General features: G+C 40.3%; 1 protein-coding gene across 6 annotated transcripts in view; it reads left to right on the forward strand.

Moving 5' to 3' along the window:
* The window catches only part of FMNL2 (formin like 2), a 254,551-nt gene that overhangs the window by 156,858 nt on the left and 79,027 nt on the right, over positions 1 to 18,666 (forward strand). For 5 of the 6 annotated variants that reach the window (XM_074967349.1, XM_074967351.1, XM_074967350.1 and 2 more), the window contains exons 4-6: positions 2,891 to 2,967; positions 8,377 to 8,460; positions 11,918 to 12,070. In XM_074967349.1, the coding sequence (XP_074823450.1) occupies positions 2,891 to 2,967; positions 8,377 to 8,460; positions 11,918 to 12,070 (314 nt within the window). Of the gene's footprint in view, positions 1 to 2,890; positions 2,968 to 8,376; positions 8,461 to 11,917; positions 12,071 to 13,820; positions 13,941 to 18,666 lie in introns of all 6 variants that reach the window. The other variant, XM_074967354.1, reaches the window with a different exon arrangement.

Genomic DNA, 18,666 nt, shown 5'->3' on the forward strand with positions numbered 1-18,666 from the left:
AGGTCAAGGGGTGAATGGGAATGGAGGGTGAACAGCAGACCTGAAATGAACTTGAGACCTAGATGGATATTTCTACACTATTAACGCTACAGCGGCATAGCTGCCATGCTACAGTTACGCTGCTGTAGTGTGGACGCTTGCTACAGTGACAGAAGGGGTTTTTCCATCATTTTACTTAATCCACCTCCTTGAATAGCTAGGTTGTCAGAAGAATTCTTCCATCAATCTAGTGCTATCTGCACCTGGGCATAGGTTGACTTAACTACATCTCTCCGGGATGTGAAGTTTTAAGTGTAGACCAGCCCTGTGTTTGAGATAGACTACCAGTGTTTGCCTAAAACAGCCCACCAACAATGAGCCCTTGATCCTCTTTTTTTAGAGAACTGTTTCCACCTCCTTTACATCAGAAACGGTAATGAACCACCTGCCTCAGTATGTCAGCAGAGCTCCTGTAATCCTTTCCCAGCAGGATCAAAACCTGCTAACAGGAGGAGTGTTTTAGACGAACACTGTTACGGAGTCCTGTCGTGGTTTTTCTGGGGGTCAAGATGGAGGCACGCTGGCAGCTCAGTTGGGGAAGTTTGCATAGCTGTTGTCCTGGCTATCCTGTGGATAAAAAGAGGAGTTTAGTCTCTGGGGTTTTGAACATGGTAGTACATTCACAAGGGGCCTCATCCCAATTTGCTTTCAAATACATTTCAAATCACTGGTATTTATTTACCTCAGCTGTTTGCTCATATTGTGTTGATGTTTTTAACAGCTTTTTTCTTTAAAAAAAAAAAAAAGTAAGCAAAGCATAGCTCCTATCAATGACTGGTTCTCCGTCTTCCAGCTTAAACAATCACTGCTTTGTGTTGCCATATGATTAGCTTAACTGGTGTCTTGTGGTAAAATACATATCCTGCCACAATGCTCCAAGCCCAGGACCAACCACACACTGGAGTTGAGGTGGGCCTATGTTATTGAAGAAATACAATGGGGCATACACTAGGTATCATTTTCTTTCCTGTTGGCCTTCATTAGCTCATGTCTTCAAGGCTGCAATAAAAGTATCTTCTGACACAATGCCTCTCGTTGTGGGAAGTGACAAGAAGGAAATGCCATTCTTAACTTTAAATTTGTCCGCAGCTGATTATAGTAAGAAGAGAAAGAAAAAAAAATAAACCAAACAGTAAACGGGCTTTGTTTTTTCCTGGAGCATTTTTCAGATTCATGTAGTGTTTGGTTTGCTCTGTGGTCAGTCCCTGGGCACGTTGAAACCCTTTTTGTCCTAGTGCTATTGTCAGACTCCCCCATTATGACAAAATCAGTGTAACCTAAAAATAACTTAATCAAGTTTCTCTCTTTTGTTTTGTTTTTATAACTAGTCAGCCCAGACTGCAAAGGGGAAAGATTTACAAATGGGCTCCCTGGGCTGATGCTTGGTGGAGTATTCACATTACCATAATTATTGCTGTAATTAAGGTTGTGTCAGCATTTTGTATCCTAAATGCTTGTATGGTCAGGAGGAGGTAGTTCCAAACACTGTTGTATAATATTCATTTGAGTACTCAAAGCCTCCTGGAAAAATAGCTATTTTTCCTTGTGAGCTGCATTTTCAAGCACTTAGGTTAGCCATGTTTAAATTATATATTGCTAAGCAAATCACAGTCTGGTGGCTTCTTATAATCTTATAAATTACAGAACACTTAATTGTCTCTGCTCCAGGTTGCAAACAGCAACCCTGCTGGAGGACAGTGACCATGCAACAGGCAGTTGTGGGACATTCTTCCCACCTCTGTCTCTCCACCTTCCCAGCTTTCCCCTCACCACTGCAACCCTAGACTCAGGCTGTGTCTTCATTGCAAAAAGAAAAGAGATGTGTTTTTACATCACGACACAGCGATCTTGAGGGAATTGGAGTCCCTGCAGTGACAGAAAACCCCCTTCCATTTCTGTAAGAAGAATCTACACTATGGTGCTTTGGCAGCATAGCTATGGCACCATTGCTGTGCCACGGCAGTACCTGTAGTGTAGACATGGCCTCAGTGTGATCAGCAATCAGCATTCGGTGATATAGTAAGAAACGTACAGGAACATTTCCTCTCTCACAAGAAAAATCCCCAAAGAGATTAAAGGCCAAAAACCACATTCAGTGTAACACAGACCAGTGTTATACAATTCAAACTGCTCTTCATTCACATTGCTGGACCGTTCAAGATAAGGATAGAGTCGGCTTCAACTCTGAATTTCCTGGGTTCACGCATTCCCACTCTTGCTGCCACTGGTGGAACTGCACTGATGGGAGATATTCAAAATAAAGCAAGATTATTAGAGAGTTCTGTACTGTATTGTAACTCAGTAGTTTACTGATATTTGCATTTGATCTGGGCCTCATTCCAGCCTCTAATTTTGCACCTACAAATAATCACAGCACACAGATTGTAGTACTGAGATATCTGGTTATTTGTTTGCACCTACAAATCAGGTAGTTAGATGTAAATGCCAACAACTCTTGTGTTGTGGAGACAAGATTGCAGGTGCAAAATTATTGGCCATTGCTGAAAATCATGTCCCTATGCTGGAACTGTCTGAAATTTTGGGTGCTAAAATAGAAATTGTATTGTAAAGAAATATATATTCCTTTACAGAATTTTAATTCTCCTTTTCACTTCCACACTTTCAAATGAGGAAATTACAAAATTGTATTTGGAAGCAGGAGTTATATTTCTGAGTGTCTTTTAGTTGCTAGTCTGATTAACAGTCTTTCATTTCTCAGGATTTGGAAATGTTCTCAATATATTTTAATATTTAACATATTCTGTCTCCTATGGGATTATGGCATTTTTGAATAGCATCATGTGAGTCCAAATATGTTTCTCAAGTATTTTTTCCCCCAACTGAATTATAGAAATTCAGAAGACGAGTCCAAGAATCTACGCAAGTACTACGAGAACTGGAAATTTCTTTAAGAACAAATCATATTGGGTAAGAGTTATTAATATCCACTGACTGCTAGCTTTGGGCAAATATCTCCATGCTCTTTAAAGAATGAGGTGGCCTAATGTATTGGTCACTAAAGATTAGAAGGCTGGGATTTGGGCTGTGCAGTACATTAACGTGTTAGCTGGTCATCCTGAAGGCTCACTTTTAGTCTGCTCATTGTAGGCCCAATCCAATTGCCTTTGAAGTCAATGGGAAGACTGCCATTGACTGCTTTAAGACCTGTATCAGGCCCTGGGGTAAATCAGAAGAGAAATGAGACTGATAGGGTCTGCAGTTTAGTCAACCACTCTCTATCATCCCCCCCCCCGATTTATAGCTTCTGCTCAGGAAACCTCAGGTCTGGAATAGTAATAGTTTTGCAGAGGAGCAATGAGATGTTGTTCTGGAAACTTCTGCATGCCATGTTTGCATGATGCCTTACTGCTAGCTAATACTTTCACAAGCACAAAACTTTCTTCAAATATTAATAGGAAAATGAATTTTGGAGAATTAGCTTTTTTTATTCCACATTCCATTTCAAATGCTTATTTATATCAACTTTGCCAATCTGTACTCAGAACCAGTCTCAGAAACTGAAGAGTTATTCAGCATTAGCATGTCAGACCAAAATAAGATTTCTTTAAAGCTTTGTTAAATGGTTCCAGTATGTGTGCACCTAAAATAGTTTCCTGAGGTAGATTTCTGCACTTGGCGATTATATCTTGATGAAACAAGGAAAGGAGTAGTTGTTATCAGCTTGACTGATGCAAAAGAACAGCTGTTTTCTTAATCACACTGGGTTTCCTTCAACAGAAAACTCTGTCTGCCAGCTTCTTTGGCACGGAGGTCATAGAAAGTAACTGATTTTGACTCTGGATCAGGCAGATAGGGTAAAAGACATTGAACTGTCTGCACGGACAGGAGCATTTCTGCACCTACAGCACTATCAGGGAGTCCTTGGACTGCCAGCTAAGACCTGGACAGTGGGAAATGACTCAATATTTTAAAAATAAATTTGAGGCGTTTGCTTACTTAGGCTGATGTGACAAAGAGCTGGTACTAATCTGTCTGAGGAACCTCTATCCCGGGGTGATGGCAGTCGTCTCAGTAAACATTGTGAGCACAGTCTTTGTGATGTCTTTCCAATGGGCCTCTTTCCTTACATGGGCCTGGAATAGTTGTTGGCTTAGCTACATGAGAGCTGTATGTCTGTTCCATGGTATGTTGTGGTGTGCTGCTAAATCCCAGAGACTAAATATGGGAGCAAGCAACAGTCTCAGATTATCGAGGATTAAAATCAAGATTCCACTCCTTAAGAGCCAAAACTGCAGTTGGCAACCAGCTGTGATGAAATACAGTAGGACAGTGCATGTCCGGGATTTCCACAAAATGTCAAATGACTTTCTGAAACATTACAGAAATGAAGTCAAATTGACCATCAAATACTGAAGTTGAGACCATCATTTCTAATACGGTGTTGGCAGGGTTGCAAAGTTTCAGGATGAATCTTCCAGAGTAAGCCAATGCAATCTGTAAGCAATCGTAGCAGTTTGTCAGCAGCTAAAGTACAAGCTATAAAATGTTGTGGACAATTTTTTTTCCATAGAATTTTCAGTGGAAGTTTTCAGCACATCAGCTCACTCTTGAATTTTTGGAGACTTGCACCAGAGTTAGCCTTTCAAATCCCATTAAAGTCCATGGCTGACTGTGGCTAAAATGTGTGCAATTCTTTGATAACATCAAAGTGGCGATGTGTGGCTCCTTTGCCACACAGTGTAAAGTAAGTAACTCACCCAAGGCTGACTTTACCTGATAAAGGGGTTCTTTAGCAAAAAATCCTTCTAAAGGTGACAGTTTCCCCTCTCCCCCCCCCCCCCGTCTAATGATTTTTTTAAGAAAGCCTCTCTTAACCCTGTACAAGATTGTAAGCTTCTTTGGGAAGGGGTATTTTTGGGATCATTAAGTTTTGAGCATATTATGGGTGCTACTGGAAATTAATATATAATAATCCTATGTGCTTCTCTGGCAGACTGTAAGAGACAAGGAATATCATAATGCATAGCTTATGTTTTTGTGTGGAAATTCTTGACATGTTCCTTCTTACAAGATTTGAAAATGTGAAGGAGTTGTTTCCACGTGTTGTTCATAGAATCAAATCCAGACATCAGCACTCCTGGGAGCTACAGCCTTTTGGTGTTTTGGTAGAAGTCTGAGGCCCTGCCTCTGTGGTGGGAGAAGTGTAGCAAGTCTTATTTTCTGCCTGGATAAAATAGTTTGTTGGGTTTTTTTGCATAGTTTTTTATGGTTAATTGTAAGCAATTTGGGATGGGAGTTGAGAGAAGTGTCCTTTCCATTGTAATGAATAGCAGTGGGGGCTTGGCATGGCACCTCTCTCAGTTTAATGGAGTGCTCTCAGTTTTCATCAGAGCTGTTTGGAATCCCTTAAGCAGGGCCTGCAGAACATTGACACTGTCCCAAAGTCTCTTGGGATATTACACGTATATCACATCATCACTACAAGACAACTTCATCTTAGAGGACAAAGTTGAATAAGTGGCATCATTAAGGAAAGTCTGTTTCACAGAATGACGCTTTAATTTTTCTGAGGTAAACTCAGATCAGCCTGGGGGAAGAGAAGAATTATAAAAGCCGCTTTTGCTTGTTTGACTCTTAATGCTAGTGTTGGCTGGCCATGGCCTCACCATTGGCTGAATGATGACACTTCTTTTGGAAGATAATAGTTTCTGACTATAGCTATGCTAAGAGCTCCTTAAGGTATAGAACATGGGTGCTGGGAGGGGTCCCAAGGGCTGAGAGTTGCTTTAAAAGGTAATATAAATCTGGGGGAAATGCAGCCATATCCGCTGACAACTTTGGGATTGGGAGTTGCTAAATAGCTGCAGAGAAAATGAAATCACTATGGGTTGCATGGAGAGGTGAAAGAGCAAACTCTTTATGCTAACAGAAGTAAAGTATTGCAGAAAATGAAGTGTCCCCAGTAGAGCTGCTACATATTTACATGGGTGTAACTAAGAACAGAATCTGGTCCAACGTCTTAGTACTTGAATGAATATATAGATGCCAATACAGTGTGAACTTTGTGTTTTATAATAGTTTTCCGTCTTAGATACGTATATAGCACCATTTTGAAACACTTGGACGCTCTTGGTATGTGGCAAACATCTAAGCGCACTCCATCTCCTGAGTCCTTGCTATGTTTTCTGCTTTATTTCTCCCCTTTTCCGGAATAAATAATTTCCCACTAGAGTCCAAAAGCATCCAGGCTATGTCATTCTCAAATACAAATTTATGACTTACCACAGATATCCAGAAGGAACCATTGTGGCATATTTTGTAAATAATATAGTCTTACAAAATCAGTGCAATTTCCAAAATGCATATTTTCCTTCAGTCAGCTGGATGAAAGATATATGTGGCAAAATGTAGATCATATACTACTCCTGGGGGAATTCTGCCCCACTGCGCAATTCCGAAAATGTGCACAGATTTCCTTTCCCCACAGATATGGGCTGCAGTGCTGCTAGCCACCACTAGGGGCTGCTGGCCCTGCAGAGCCCAGCTCGCACATAGAAGACACAGCTGCGGGGAGGGAGCTAGCGGGTTCCTGGCAGCTGCAGTTCCCAGCATGCCCTGAGGAAAGGAGAGGGTGGCACACAGGAATCTCCGTGAAGCCTGGGACGGAGCATCAGGCTGTTTCTCCCTCTGGGTCCCTGGGCTCTGGGGGGAGTGGGTGGGTGTCTGGGCAAGGGGGGGCACCCACGGCTGGGCTTGGGGGGGGGGTTGGGTATCTGGATTTGGGGGGTCCTGTGGCTGGGCTCTGGGGGGGAGGGGTGTGGGTATCTGGGCCAGGGGGCCCCGCAGCTGGGCTTGGGGGGGTTGCAGGTATCTGGACTCGGGGGGGCCCTGTGACTGGGCTCTGGAGGAGGTTGTGGGTGTTTGGCCCACCGGCTGGGCTCTTGGGGAGGTGCGGGGGAAGTGGCAGAGAAACAGGAACTGGGTTGTTATAGGGGTTTCTTTAACTTTCTACTCCTGAGGGAATTTTTGTGTGTGTCTGTACTGTTACAGACATATTAGCTGACAGGTATTTTGAAAAAAATTATCAAAATAATTGAAACTGGTATGATTATATAGTGTTATTTTGACAAATAAAATGTGCAGAATTTTAAAATATTGTGCACAGAATTTTTAATTTTTTGGTGCAGAATGCCCCCAGGAGTAATATACATACCAAGATGTTTATTGTACAACGTAAACAGTATGCTCTAAAACATAAGGCCTAAAGAATAACTCAAGGCTAGATTGTAAATTTACAATCTGCTCTGAGTGAAGGGCAACGCACAAATGCGCTGCCCCAAGAGCAAACTAGGGAGGGAATTGTAACTCTGTGTCATAATTCACTCCCTGGCTCTCAACTTATTTCAGGGGTGAATATTCTGCTACTGATAAATACTTCGCTATGCTGGTTGGTGTGTTGAGGAGGTATGAGGGATGAAGTCAAATCTCCACCCATTCTCCACCCCTTGGGTTTGCTCAAAACTAGGTCCAGATTCTCAAACCTTAGCAAACTAGCCCTGAATTTTTCACTTTTCCAATAATAACCAGTAATGTTTTGCAGGATTTCAAATTTTGTTGCAAATATTTTGCACGGCTCTGCTTTAGGGGCTTGAATTTACTTTAACAGGTTAAAGCTTTTTTAAAAAATGTGATCTCATATTAGTATGAGAAGAAAAGCTTATTTTTTAAAGAGATATGAAGTACATCATAGCGTAGCCTTGATGTTATTATTCCTTAGCTTTTTTGTTGCCTATAACTTCTTGAAAGATCACTAAATGCCGGTACATGGAAAAAATGAAGCCAATTCATATGACTGTTGCATTTCAAGAAGCCCATAAATGGTGCTCTAGTATTGTCTGATTCCGTGGTTTGAGCAGCTTGCTGTGCCAGAAAGGAGATGAATGTGGGTTTGGAAGGAAGCTTCAGCTACATTGGTAGTGTTGTCATGGTACGTGTCTACTAACTACTCCAAATTATACTGGACCTTTCAACAGGAACTTAATTGTTATGGGGAAATGGGCAGCACTTACCAGAACCAGGTTTCTTTATTAAAAAGAAAAAACAAAAAACGATATATCTGTGTAGGTTTTCCTGAGCAGTGCAAAGTGTGCATGGTATAGATATTAATGGTAGAAAATGTTTTCTTATTTGTGATGCTGCACACAAAGGTATATTTGTGAACCCTCGCTTCTTGAGTGAGAAATGAAAAGCATTTGCTCAATATATTTCTTTTCACACAATGGATGTTTTTGTAGATTGACTGAAACAAGAATTTCGTCAGATATGCCCCTGCACTGAACAATCAAATCCACTGATCTCTAATGATTTTTCTAACAGATGGGTCAGGGAGTTTTTGAATGAAGAAAACAAAGGCCTGGATGTTCTGGTGGAATATTTGTCATTTGCACAGTACGCAGTCACGTAAGTAAAACATGGCTTATGTTCATCAGGGTTCGCAAAACAAAACAACATAGTGTAATATAGATAGACTGGCAGAGAGAGTAATATCTAGTCAGATGCTGTACTATTCCAGTAAAGTTGTTTCCATTGCAGTAGCTTGCACAGAATTATGTAGGTTCCTTAGAACCAGAGCAAATGGCAAAATTAGATCCCAAATGTTGGATCAGAGCATATTGCAGAGAGAAGGAAAACAAAAAACTTTGCTTGTATATTTATGCCATCTGAGCCAGAGGCGGATTAGGGGTTTGTGTGGCCTGGGCCAGAGCAAGTGGGGACCCCTCCCCACTCCTTCTGCCTGCAATCCGTCCTGCTTCCTGCCCCTGCCCTGCGCTCATGCCGGAGAAGTGGGTTCGGGGTGAGGGAGCTTCCCCTGCTTCCTGGCAGGAGCACCAGGCGGAGCGGGGCAATCCCCCCGTGCCCAACCCCACTCCCCGGCAGGAGCGCCAGGCGGGTGGAGCAGGTGGGGATGCAGGAGCGCCCATTTTTCTGGGGGGCCCCCAATTGGCAGGGGGGGGGCCCTGGGCACAGGCCCTGTTGGCCCAGTGGCTAATCCACCACTGGTCAGAGCAGTTTTTTTTTAAAGATTAATCACATCTGTTTTAACTTGATCCCCTGTTAGTGGGACAAAGTACAATAAAGAATGAATAAATTTAGCATTACATGGAGATATTGGACTAAGAAAAATGGCCAATTTTTTGCCTTCCTTTCCAAAAGCTTCTTTTAGATCCCACTGTTTGTATTCCTTCCCTCAAATATCATAAGATCATGTAATGGACATTATATTCTTAAATATATAGGCAAGGTTGAACTAAGTACACCCAGACAATTTTTTCAGCCATGTTGTATTATGATATAATACCTATGAAGTTCAAAGCAAAATACTCACATTAACTAATTCTCACAATCCTCTGTTAAAGCTGGGTAGGTATAATCAGATCACTTTTATGGATAGGTAGATTTCAAGAAAGAGAACATCTATTAAAAGACCACTTAGGAAGTCAATGGCAAAACTAGGAATAAAAAAGGAGTCCTGGCTCCCAGTTGTCTGACCTTACTACTAGACAACACTTCCAAATATATTGTTATTTGTTCTGTATTAAAACAATGCAAAGTTGAAAAAACTCATTATGGGCCTGTCATAAATATAAAGGGAAGGGTAAACCCCTTTAAAATCTCTCCTGGCCAGAGGAAAAATCCTCTCACCTGTAAAGGGTTAAGAAGCTAGGATAACCTCGCTGGCACCTGACCAAAATGACCAATGAGGAGACAAGATACTTTCAAAAGCTGGGGGGAGGGAAAAACAAAGAGTCTGTCTGTGTGATGCTTTTGCCAGGGACAGAACAGGAATGGAGTCTTAGAACTTAGTAAGTAATCTAGCTAGATATGCGTAAGATTATGATTTCTTTAAATGGGTGAGAAAATAAGTTGTGCTGAATAGAATAGATATTCCTGTCTGTGTGTCTTTTTGTAACTTAAGGTTTTTCTCGAAGGATTCTCTATATTTTGAATCTAATTACCCTGTAAGGTATTCACCATCCTGATTTTACAGAGGTGATTTTTTTTTTTTTACTGTTTTCTTCTACTAAAATTCTTCTTTTCAAGAACTGAATGCTTTTTTCATTGTTCTTAAGATCCAAGGGTTTGGGTCTGTGGTCACCTATGCAAATTGGTGAGGATTTTTACCAAACCTTCCCCAGGAAGTGGGGTGCAAGGGTTGGGAGGATTTTGGGGGGAAAGACGTTTCCAAACAACGCTTTCCTAATAAAATAAACCCAGATAAACGTTTGGTGGTGGCAGTGGAAGTCCAAGGGCAAAGGGTAAAATAGTTTGTACCTTGGGGAAGTTTTAACCTAAGCTGGTAAAAGTAAGCTTAGGAGGTTTTCATGCAGGTCCCCACATCTGTACCCTAGAGTTCAGAGTGGGGAAGGAACCTTCACAGGGCCAATGTAAATCATTGTATCTTCATTGACTGAAATGGAGGTAATTTAAACAACTGAGGATATGTTCTCACATACTCACAGGGTTTAACTTCATTATATTTAGGCTTGGAAGGATTAGATTTTTGATGGTAAGTGTTGGTAAGTGTCGATTTCGTCGTATGCACACAAACCAACCAAAAAAAAAAGATCCATCAGTAAAAATCTGAATTTATAGATAGGCAAAGTAAGAAAATTGCTGCTTGAGAACTTATTAGAGTTTGATTTAAGGATATTTACTTTGTTTATTTTGTCATGGGATGTTGTGAATTTGTGCATTAACCGTTATAAAGCTTTAAGTTTTTGAATATCAATGTCCAGTGTCATAAAATAATTATTGTCTGACCCCCCCCTTCTATTTTCATGCAATTGTGAAGATTTAAATAGCTAAAATATTGTTTTAAAATGGTTAAAACTCATAATTTTGTGCAAATAGGAAAATTTAAATAAATAAAAATAGAAAAAAATCCTTAAAATTGATATCTGTCAAAATTGTAAAAAAATAAAAATTGAATTATGCCAACCCTAATTACATTGTACTTATAACTTCTTATATGAAATGAATGTGGTAAGAAAAGATAGAGCTGCACACTGTATTGTACATACAAACCCTAGTTAAGTGGAACCAAATTTTTTTTTTAAATTGAATACATGCAGATATATATTACCATTGAAAAGAAATGAGACTTTTGGTGGAATTATAATAAAAGTAATGAAGGAAAATTATATGTTTAAAAATATTGCTAACACTGGAAAAACTGCACACAGCTTGTTTTAAGGATTTTCTTCCTAAAATTGTATAAGTGGAAGCAAGTTAACTTGCCAGAGTTTTTTTTTTCTCTCTCTCTAACGTGGTAAACGTAAGTAATAACCTCAAAAAATGTAAGAGGAACAACCAACTCTTGCTTTAAATGGCAACAAAGTGGGTGAGGAATAAAAAATCAAGAAAATCTGTAATGATTTTTGGTAATGTATTACATATGGTTCAAGATTAGCCTTGGCCAACAAGCCAGTATAAATGCTCAGTCACATATTGATGGATGAAATTAAATTAATAGCCACACAGTGTATTGATTTATTAAAATAAAATTAAGACAGCTTTGAGCTTCCGCCTCCACTCTCCAAGGCTGTTGTTCATCAGCAAATCAGTCAGTGTATTTTTTTTACATTGAAATAAGATTAATTCATGGCTGTTTGATTCTTCTTAAATTATATCCCTGTGTTGCTCATTTCTCCTTTTGTCAAGTTCCAAATTTGCTGCAAAATGTACTTGAATCTAGCACCGTGTTCCAGCTGAAGGGAAATTATTTTGCATTGCTTTTTTTATGTTTTCGTGTAATCTGTTGGGACCTAGTAAATCTGCAGATGTTTAACAGGAAGGAAAAAAGCTATGTACATCTTTTTTTGTGTAAGCCTACTTTGGAATTTCTATTTCCTTTCAGTTTTGACTTTGAAAGCTTGGAGAACAATGTGGAAAATTCAATGGATAAATCCAAACCTTGGAGCCGTTCCATTGAAGACCTGCATAGAGGAAGTAACTTACCCTCGCCAGTTGGCAATAGCATTTCCCGCTCTGGCAGGCATTCTACTCTACGGTAAGGCCATTTAATCAGGGAGTAGGACTACCTTAGAAATGTGGGTTCATGAGTGAGGAGGATCACGTTGGTTTTAAAGTTATAATAATAATAATTTGCATTTGTATAACACCTTTCATCCCTAAGCCCTGTACAGATTCGACATACGTAGGAACACTTTGCACTGAAATGCAACCAACTTTCAGGTGGAATGAAGCAGTAACTTTACAGCACGCAGCAGCTCTACGCAACTGTTGAGGGGATTAAGAGAGGAATACATCGTCCATTTTCAATGGCAGAGTAATTTAAGCAACTGAATAATGTAATTATTCAAATTAGAATGTAGCTAGCACACTGAGTGCAATCTCTTCTCTTGCAGACAGTGCCAAGGGGTCTTTAATGACCGCAGGTGGTCAGGCCTTCATATCTAACATCTCATCCAAAATGCAGCATCTCCAACAGCACATTACCCTCTGAACATCATGCAGGAGCACTGAATCAAAGGGAAGACCATTTCCCTGTTGCAATACCAACATCACCTCTGGCAGCACTCTGAATTTTGCTTTGAGGTCTCCTATCCAGGAATTGAACACACATTCACCCTATTTAGTTTGTCATATCTGACAGGATAACCGCCGAAGAAAGCAGAGAGGGTGACTATTTTATATATGTTCATGCTACATGGATACTTTTTCATGTTACTCAACATAATGAACAGCAACTTTAGGGTACCAATATAGTCAGTTGTGTCGGCAATTCAATACAGCAGATGGAATTTAATGGTCTGTGGTTTTCAGTTGTTTGGCCCCTTTAGGATATTTCTGGTTAATATCAGCTGTTGAGAGGATAAGGAAACTTGGAACCACCAAATATTTAGTAATTTATTCTAGATCTTCCACTTGAAGTTCAGATTTAACTTGCCAAGTACTGCTAGGTTGGGCTTTCTTAGTCCCAGATCAGGGGATAAATGGATGCACTTCAAGCTACAGCAGCAGTTGGAATGGATCTGAAGTCTAAAAGATTTAATTCAAGGATTTCAGAAGGCTAAAAGGAGAAAAGTGGAGACTTGGAGCTGGACGCAGCCCTTGCTGAGAATACACAGAATTGTAAAATGAAGTGAAATCAAGTTGGCCCAGGGAACAGGGTTTTCCTGAAAATGTAGCACAGGAGAAATCTTTTTTATTCTCATTGATGCACTGAATTATTTAAGTGGGTCATTTTAATCTCCTCTAAAAGGTACTGTCACCGTGCCTGGTACCCCTGAGAAGGCCAGTATGACACACCCCCTTATGCTACTTGTGGACTGCAAAAGGATTTTAGTATAGGCATTTCATTCATGCTCAAATAAATTGGTTAGTCTCTAAGGTGCCACAAGTCCTCCTTTTCTTTTTGCGAATACAGACTAACACGGCTGTTACTCTGAAACCATTCAGAATCTGGTATTTATTGTTCAATAATGTTATTTTAGGTGGATTCTAATCCTGTTCTTTGTCACTGGGAGGTGTGTGTGACTAGTATACCAGGAATGCATAATTCAGGTGTGCATTACATGTTGCTTACATTTTTTCTCTTCCTTTCCTCTCGTTTCCTTCCATCCTTCTTTCCTCTTTCACATATCCCCTCTTTCCTCCTCCTCTTCTTTTCCATATCACCTCCTCCTCTTGTGCATCCTTCCTTTCCCTTCTTCTCCCTTTTCCAAACCTCCTCCTCCTATCCTTCATTCCTTACACTTTCCTCATCCACTCTCATCCATCTTTCAAAATGCCATCAGATCGGTTTCTCTGCATGAACAACTTCAGTTCAAACGCCGCCAGAGCTGCTTTTCACCCAACTGTCTCTGGAGCGGCTTCAGTTTACACTCTGCTGGTGAGGCTTCAAGCCGGAAAATCTCGTAAGTCACAGGTGTAAGGTTACACCCAGGAGAGCTGTGTAGTACATGGTAGCAGGGTATTTAACTGCTGCTCATGTTTTATAATATGATAACCACATGTCTTGGGTGAGGCATTATGCCAAAAGCGGGGGTTCCCAGCTTCCGAAATGTGCAGTTATCACATTATAATTCATATTTCAAAGTGTAGTTTGGTTCTGTAGAGTGGGTTGTAAAAAGAAAAAATAAATTTGAAAATTGTAGTTTGAAACAAATAGTTGTTTTCATGTGAATAGTTTTATAAGATTTATACATAAACTGCAAAGCCATAGTTGTTGTTTATAGTATTGCATAATTTAGTATTATTAATAGTAATAGTAATAACAACATCGGCTCAAACTCAGACTTATTTGTACTCAGACCTAAGGAGAGTTTTATCTGATTGAGGACTTCAGGATTTGGCCACATAATGATAAATAACAAAAGCTTATTTCAGTTGCATCTGAAAACACTGCAGGACTATAACCCAGTAGGACCCCTATGCCCCTATCCAGTTGCTGTATTCCAGGTGCTTCGTCCTAAACGATGCACACTGTGTACGGGGCCATTTTCTAACCGATGTTCCTTTTTTACAGGAAAGCTGCATTTTAGGGGAATAAACTAATTTTCAAAGTCTTTTTAATTAGAAAAAAAGTGTTTTTTTTTCTGAAACAGACTTTTTGCTGTGCAAATCAGCAGCACCTGACTTATGTCAATTTCTTTACGATTATTTTTATTATTATTTCTGTAAGATGGCAGGCATCTTGGGTTACACCCGTTCCAATGGCTTGAATTATTCCTAACAATGTTTAACTTGTATAGGTCTTCAAAGCTTAGCTGAAGCTACTAGTATGTGTTTACACTGTGGTAAAAAACCGGCTGGCACTGAGACTTAGGGCCTGGGTCAGCTGACTCAGCTGGAGGCTATAAAATTGCAGTGTAGACATTTGGACTTGGGCTAGAGCCCCTGGCTGTGAGACCCTTCCCGCTTGCGGGGTCTCAGAGTCTGACCTGCAGCCTGAGTCCTGTGAGCCCAAGTCTTTTATTGCAGTGTAGACATTCCCATAGGGTCCTGGATTGTCCTAATGCCTGGGTTGTAGTTATGTTTAGTTAAAATACAATGAATCTGAAAGAAAAACCAGACAATGTTGTGAAGTAGGTGTAGAGCCAAATTCTGACCTCACTTATAGTGATGCAACTCCACTGATATAGGCCAAATTTATCCCTACTGTAAATCCCTCATAGTTGATAACATTGTCCTTGTCTTCCTATCCGTTTGTTTGTCCCTGTCTTATACATGGCCAAGATTATCCATCACTTTTCAAGTTGTTACTTTAACTGACTTTCTGCAGCTCTTAGTGTCAAATTCTGCCTAATTCCAGTCTCATAATTGTTTCCATAGCAACTAATATATTTTAAAGAGGAAAGAGCGTGGCAAGACTGGGGACAGAAAACACAAAAATGTGGGCAGAATAAGAAATGTATGTGGCTTAACTGAAATATATGATAGAGGGTGGTGCTTTAGGGATTTTATTGTCACTTAACTGGGATGACAGCATTACTCCCACTTGAGAGTCATGCTCTCATTTCATATTTAAGCCAATACAAATTCTTGAGCACCCTTCTCCATTATGTATTCTGTGTATGCTGAATAGGCCAAATACTGAGGTCTTTACTTGGGTTGTACTCAGACAAGCTTCATTTATATCATTGGACTCTGTGGAAGCTTGCCTGAGTTAAAAAGAAGTGGGAACTTCAGGAGTTGACTGTATCCTGAATATATTTTCTTTTGAATGTATGCGTAGGTATATATTTTGGAGGTGATAAGGTTCCCTCAGAATCAGTTTTCATTCAAATTTGCACTTAAAACAGAACTAAAATCCCTGTATCTCATATTCTAAAGATTTAATTTAGTCTCCAAATTTAACTCAGTCACTATTCATGGGCCTGTACATCTGCAACTTTGAAACCACTGGAAGAGTTCTTTTCCTTGTTTAAAAATGGTACATGGGGGGGGGGGGTTGTTCTTGGGTGAAGAATAACATACATTCCGTTTCACCTGGACCAAATGTTTATTCCCCAGCTAGAGTGGAGATGCTGATAGGCCTCCATTATTTCAATGTTTGTGGGTGCTGCTATTTTAAAATGTTTTCTAAGCTTCCCCTTTTTGGGAGCATCCTTCCCTGCCTTTTGTAGAGTGCAAGTTCATTATCTCTCAGTCAAGGGGATCCAGTTATGGAACCAGAGGGAATCAGGTGAATCCAGAGTCTTGTGAATATCAGAACGACACTCACAACATTGACACCCCCTTCTATCCCTAACTCCCTACCCCCCACCAAAAAAAAAATCCTCTACCCCAAGCAGAGTTTTGACTCCAGAAACAGAGAAGTGCCAGTGACTCCATGAAGTCCACTAGGGACTTGCTTTATTATTATTGCTTTTACATGAAGACCTTCATGGTCATTGGTGACAGTATAAAATCCTAAGCTAGATAGGTGGGGCTGGGAAAGTTGAATAACAATACGGTGTAACAGACCTAATTCACCAAGGCACTTAAGCACATGCCTAATTTTAAGCACATAAGTAGTCCCACTGAAGTCAATGTGTTAGGCATGTCCTTTGCTCTACTGGGGCTTTCATTCACTTTATATACATTAGTTTGTTGCATGGGTGTTTTATAGTTGTCCATGAAGGGTCTGTAGAAGCTGCATGAATGGCTTGTAACTGTTAGACTTACTTATTAGTTTGACTGCTTAGGGTTCAATCCTACAAAGTGCTGAGCAATGAGCTCCCTTGGCAGCTCTTCTTGGCAGTGTTACTGGAGAAGCATGGGCATGGAGACTGAACTAGGTCTTCAGGCTTGCTAGATGAGAGATGTGGGGATCTGTGCTGTACCACATCTATGGCAAACTAGAGCTCTCCAGCCTCTGAAGGGGTCAGCTCAGCACCTTTCACAAGAACTAAACTCATTAACACATTCTTAGTAAATTCAATAAAAGGAAAGAAATGGTTGCACTAGTACTGAAGTGGTCTGTTATTAAATCTAGATGAGGACTATATGAGACTGGGGAACCTTGGCTGTAATGTATAGTCAGCAACGATTTTCCTTTCCCTCCAACTGGCTTTTTCCATATGGATGCAGTGTAACAAATTTGGAAATATCGGATCATACATTCACACAGCAGACATCAGCACAAGTATAAAAACATAAAGTAGCCCAGCCACAGATGACCCCCCCCCCCACATGTCTAACTGTAGAAACTATTATGGGGAGGGTCCCTTTTTTTCTTCTTCAGAAACTTTTTATTGGTTTTCTTTAAAAGAGGGGCAAAGGCAATAAAAGAAGAACCATATGAGTTTAATTACTAGAGTAAATATACTATCAATGACATAATTTTTGACGTGCAGCAGAGAGGAACTCAAAACCAACAGTCATCTGAATGTTCACATCAGCCTAACATTTGGTAACAAGAAATGAAAAGAAAGCAATAGAAGCTCAGGGCATAACCTCATCCACCCAAGTTTGGCTCAGTTCTAAGTGAGGGGTCTGAGCTACTGCCAATATATTCTAATGCTAGGAAGGAAACAAATACCATAGGGCAGTATTACAATGGCCACTAAATAAAAAAGCACTGATTCCAGTGCATAGAATCAAAGTAAAGAAGTCCATATGCTAAAGCCATCACCAGTCTATGTCACGTAAGTTTCTTTGAGGCAAGTAGCATTTGATATAGAGAGCATATTGGAATCAAGGGTAAAATTCCATTCTCCAGTCTGCAGTATGAATATCTTCTCTGCACTGCAGCTTTCTGTTGCATATTCTGTACTTGTTCCTCACCCTGAATAGCCACTAAATTCAATGAAAGTTCTGTGAGCATAATGATAATAGAATGTTTTAACGGTGATCCATGGTGTGGAGGATGATTGGGGGGGGGGGGGGGGGAAGGCAGGGATATTGCCCTAAGTGGAAACCCAAAGCACAGAGCAAAAACACAAAGAGTGACGCTGGAGTAAACCCACATAACGAACTAGTCTATATCAGAGTCCATGGAATTGGATAGCTCACTATCTTTCTGCAGAGAGGTGAACTAGATAACTTTTCGATCACCTTTTTGACTGGCTGTAAAAGGGTTTTCTTCTAGAGGGGAATCTCAGAACAAACATCTGCTGGTTCTGTTTAGCTGCAGTTTTGCCGGATACAGTAAAGATATGTTCATACCTGTTGCCGACAGGTGTTGTTTAGCTAGCATGAATCTACTCTGCTTCTTCAGAAGAGATGAATATATAAGATTACAGATTGAATGTGGACCCTTTAAGATCCAGCTTCTTAAATGTGCTCACTAATGTAAGGATTTGAGTAGGCATCTGGAAAGGCACATAAGTAATTAGGAGAGTGGGTCAGGAGTTTTCTCAGACTGAGCAGATTTCTTTTCAGGTAGTCTCTGGGTGAATATTATATAATTATATAATCTGTAGTCAGATGTATATAATCTGTAGGCAGTGGGGGCCCAGAGTAATCCCAAGAGCTTCAAAATATTCTCACTCCCCAGACTCCATTTCTTCTGGCACTCCAGGCAGCCTGAAATTCTGGATCCTGGCTTTGTTCTCCAAGTCATCTTTTATTAGTATAAGGAGTGTTGTTTCCATCTGTTACATCTGACAAAAAAATCTATAGATATTTAAAGGAATTTTGGAAATGGAGAAGAGGCAC

Source organism: Natator depressus, chromosome 11 (assembly GCF_965152275.1).
Source record: "Natator depressus isolate rNatDep1 chromosome 11, rNatDep2.hap1, whole genome shotgun sequence".
Taxonomy (NCBI): domain Eukaryota; kingdom Metazoa; phylum Chordata; order Testudines; family Cheloniidae; genus Natator; species Natator depressus.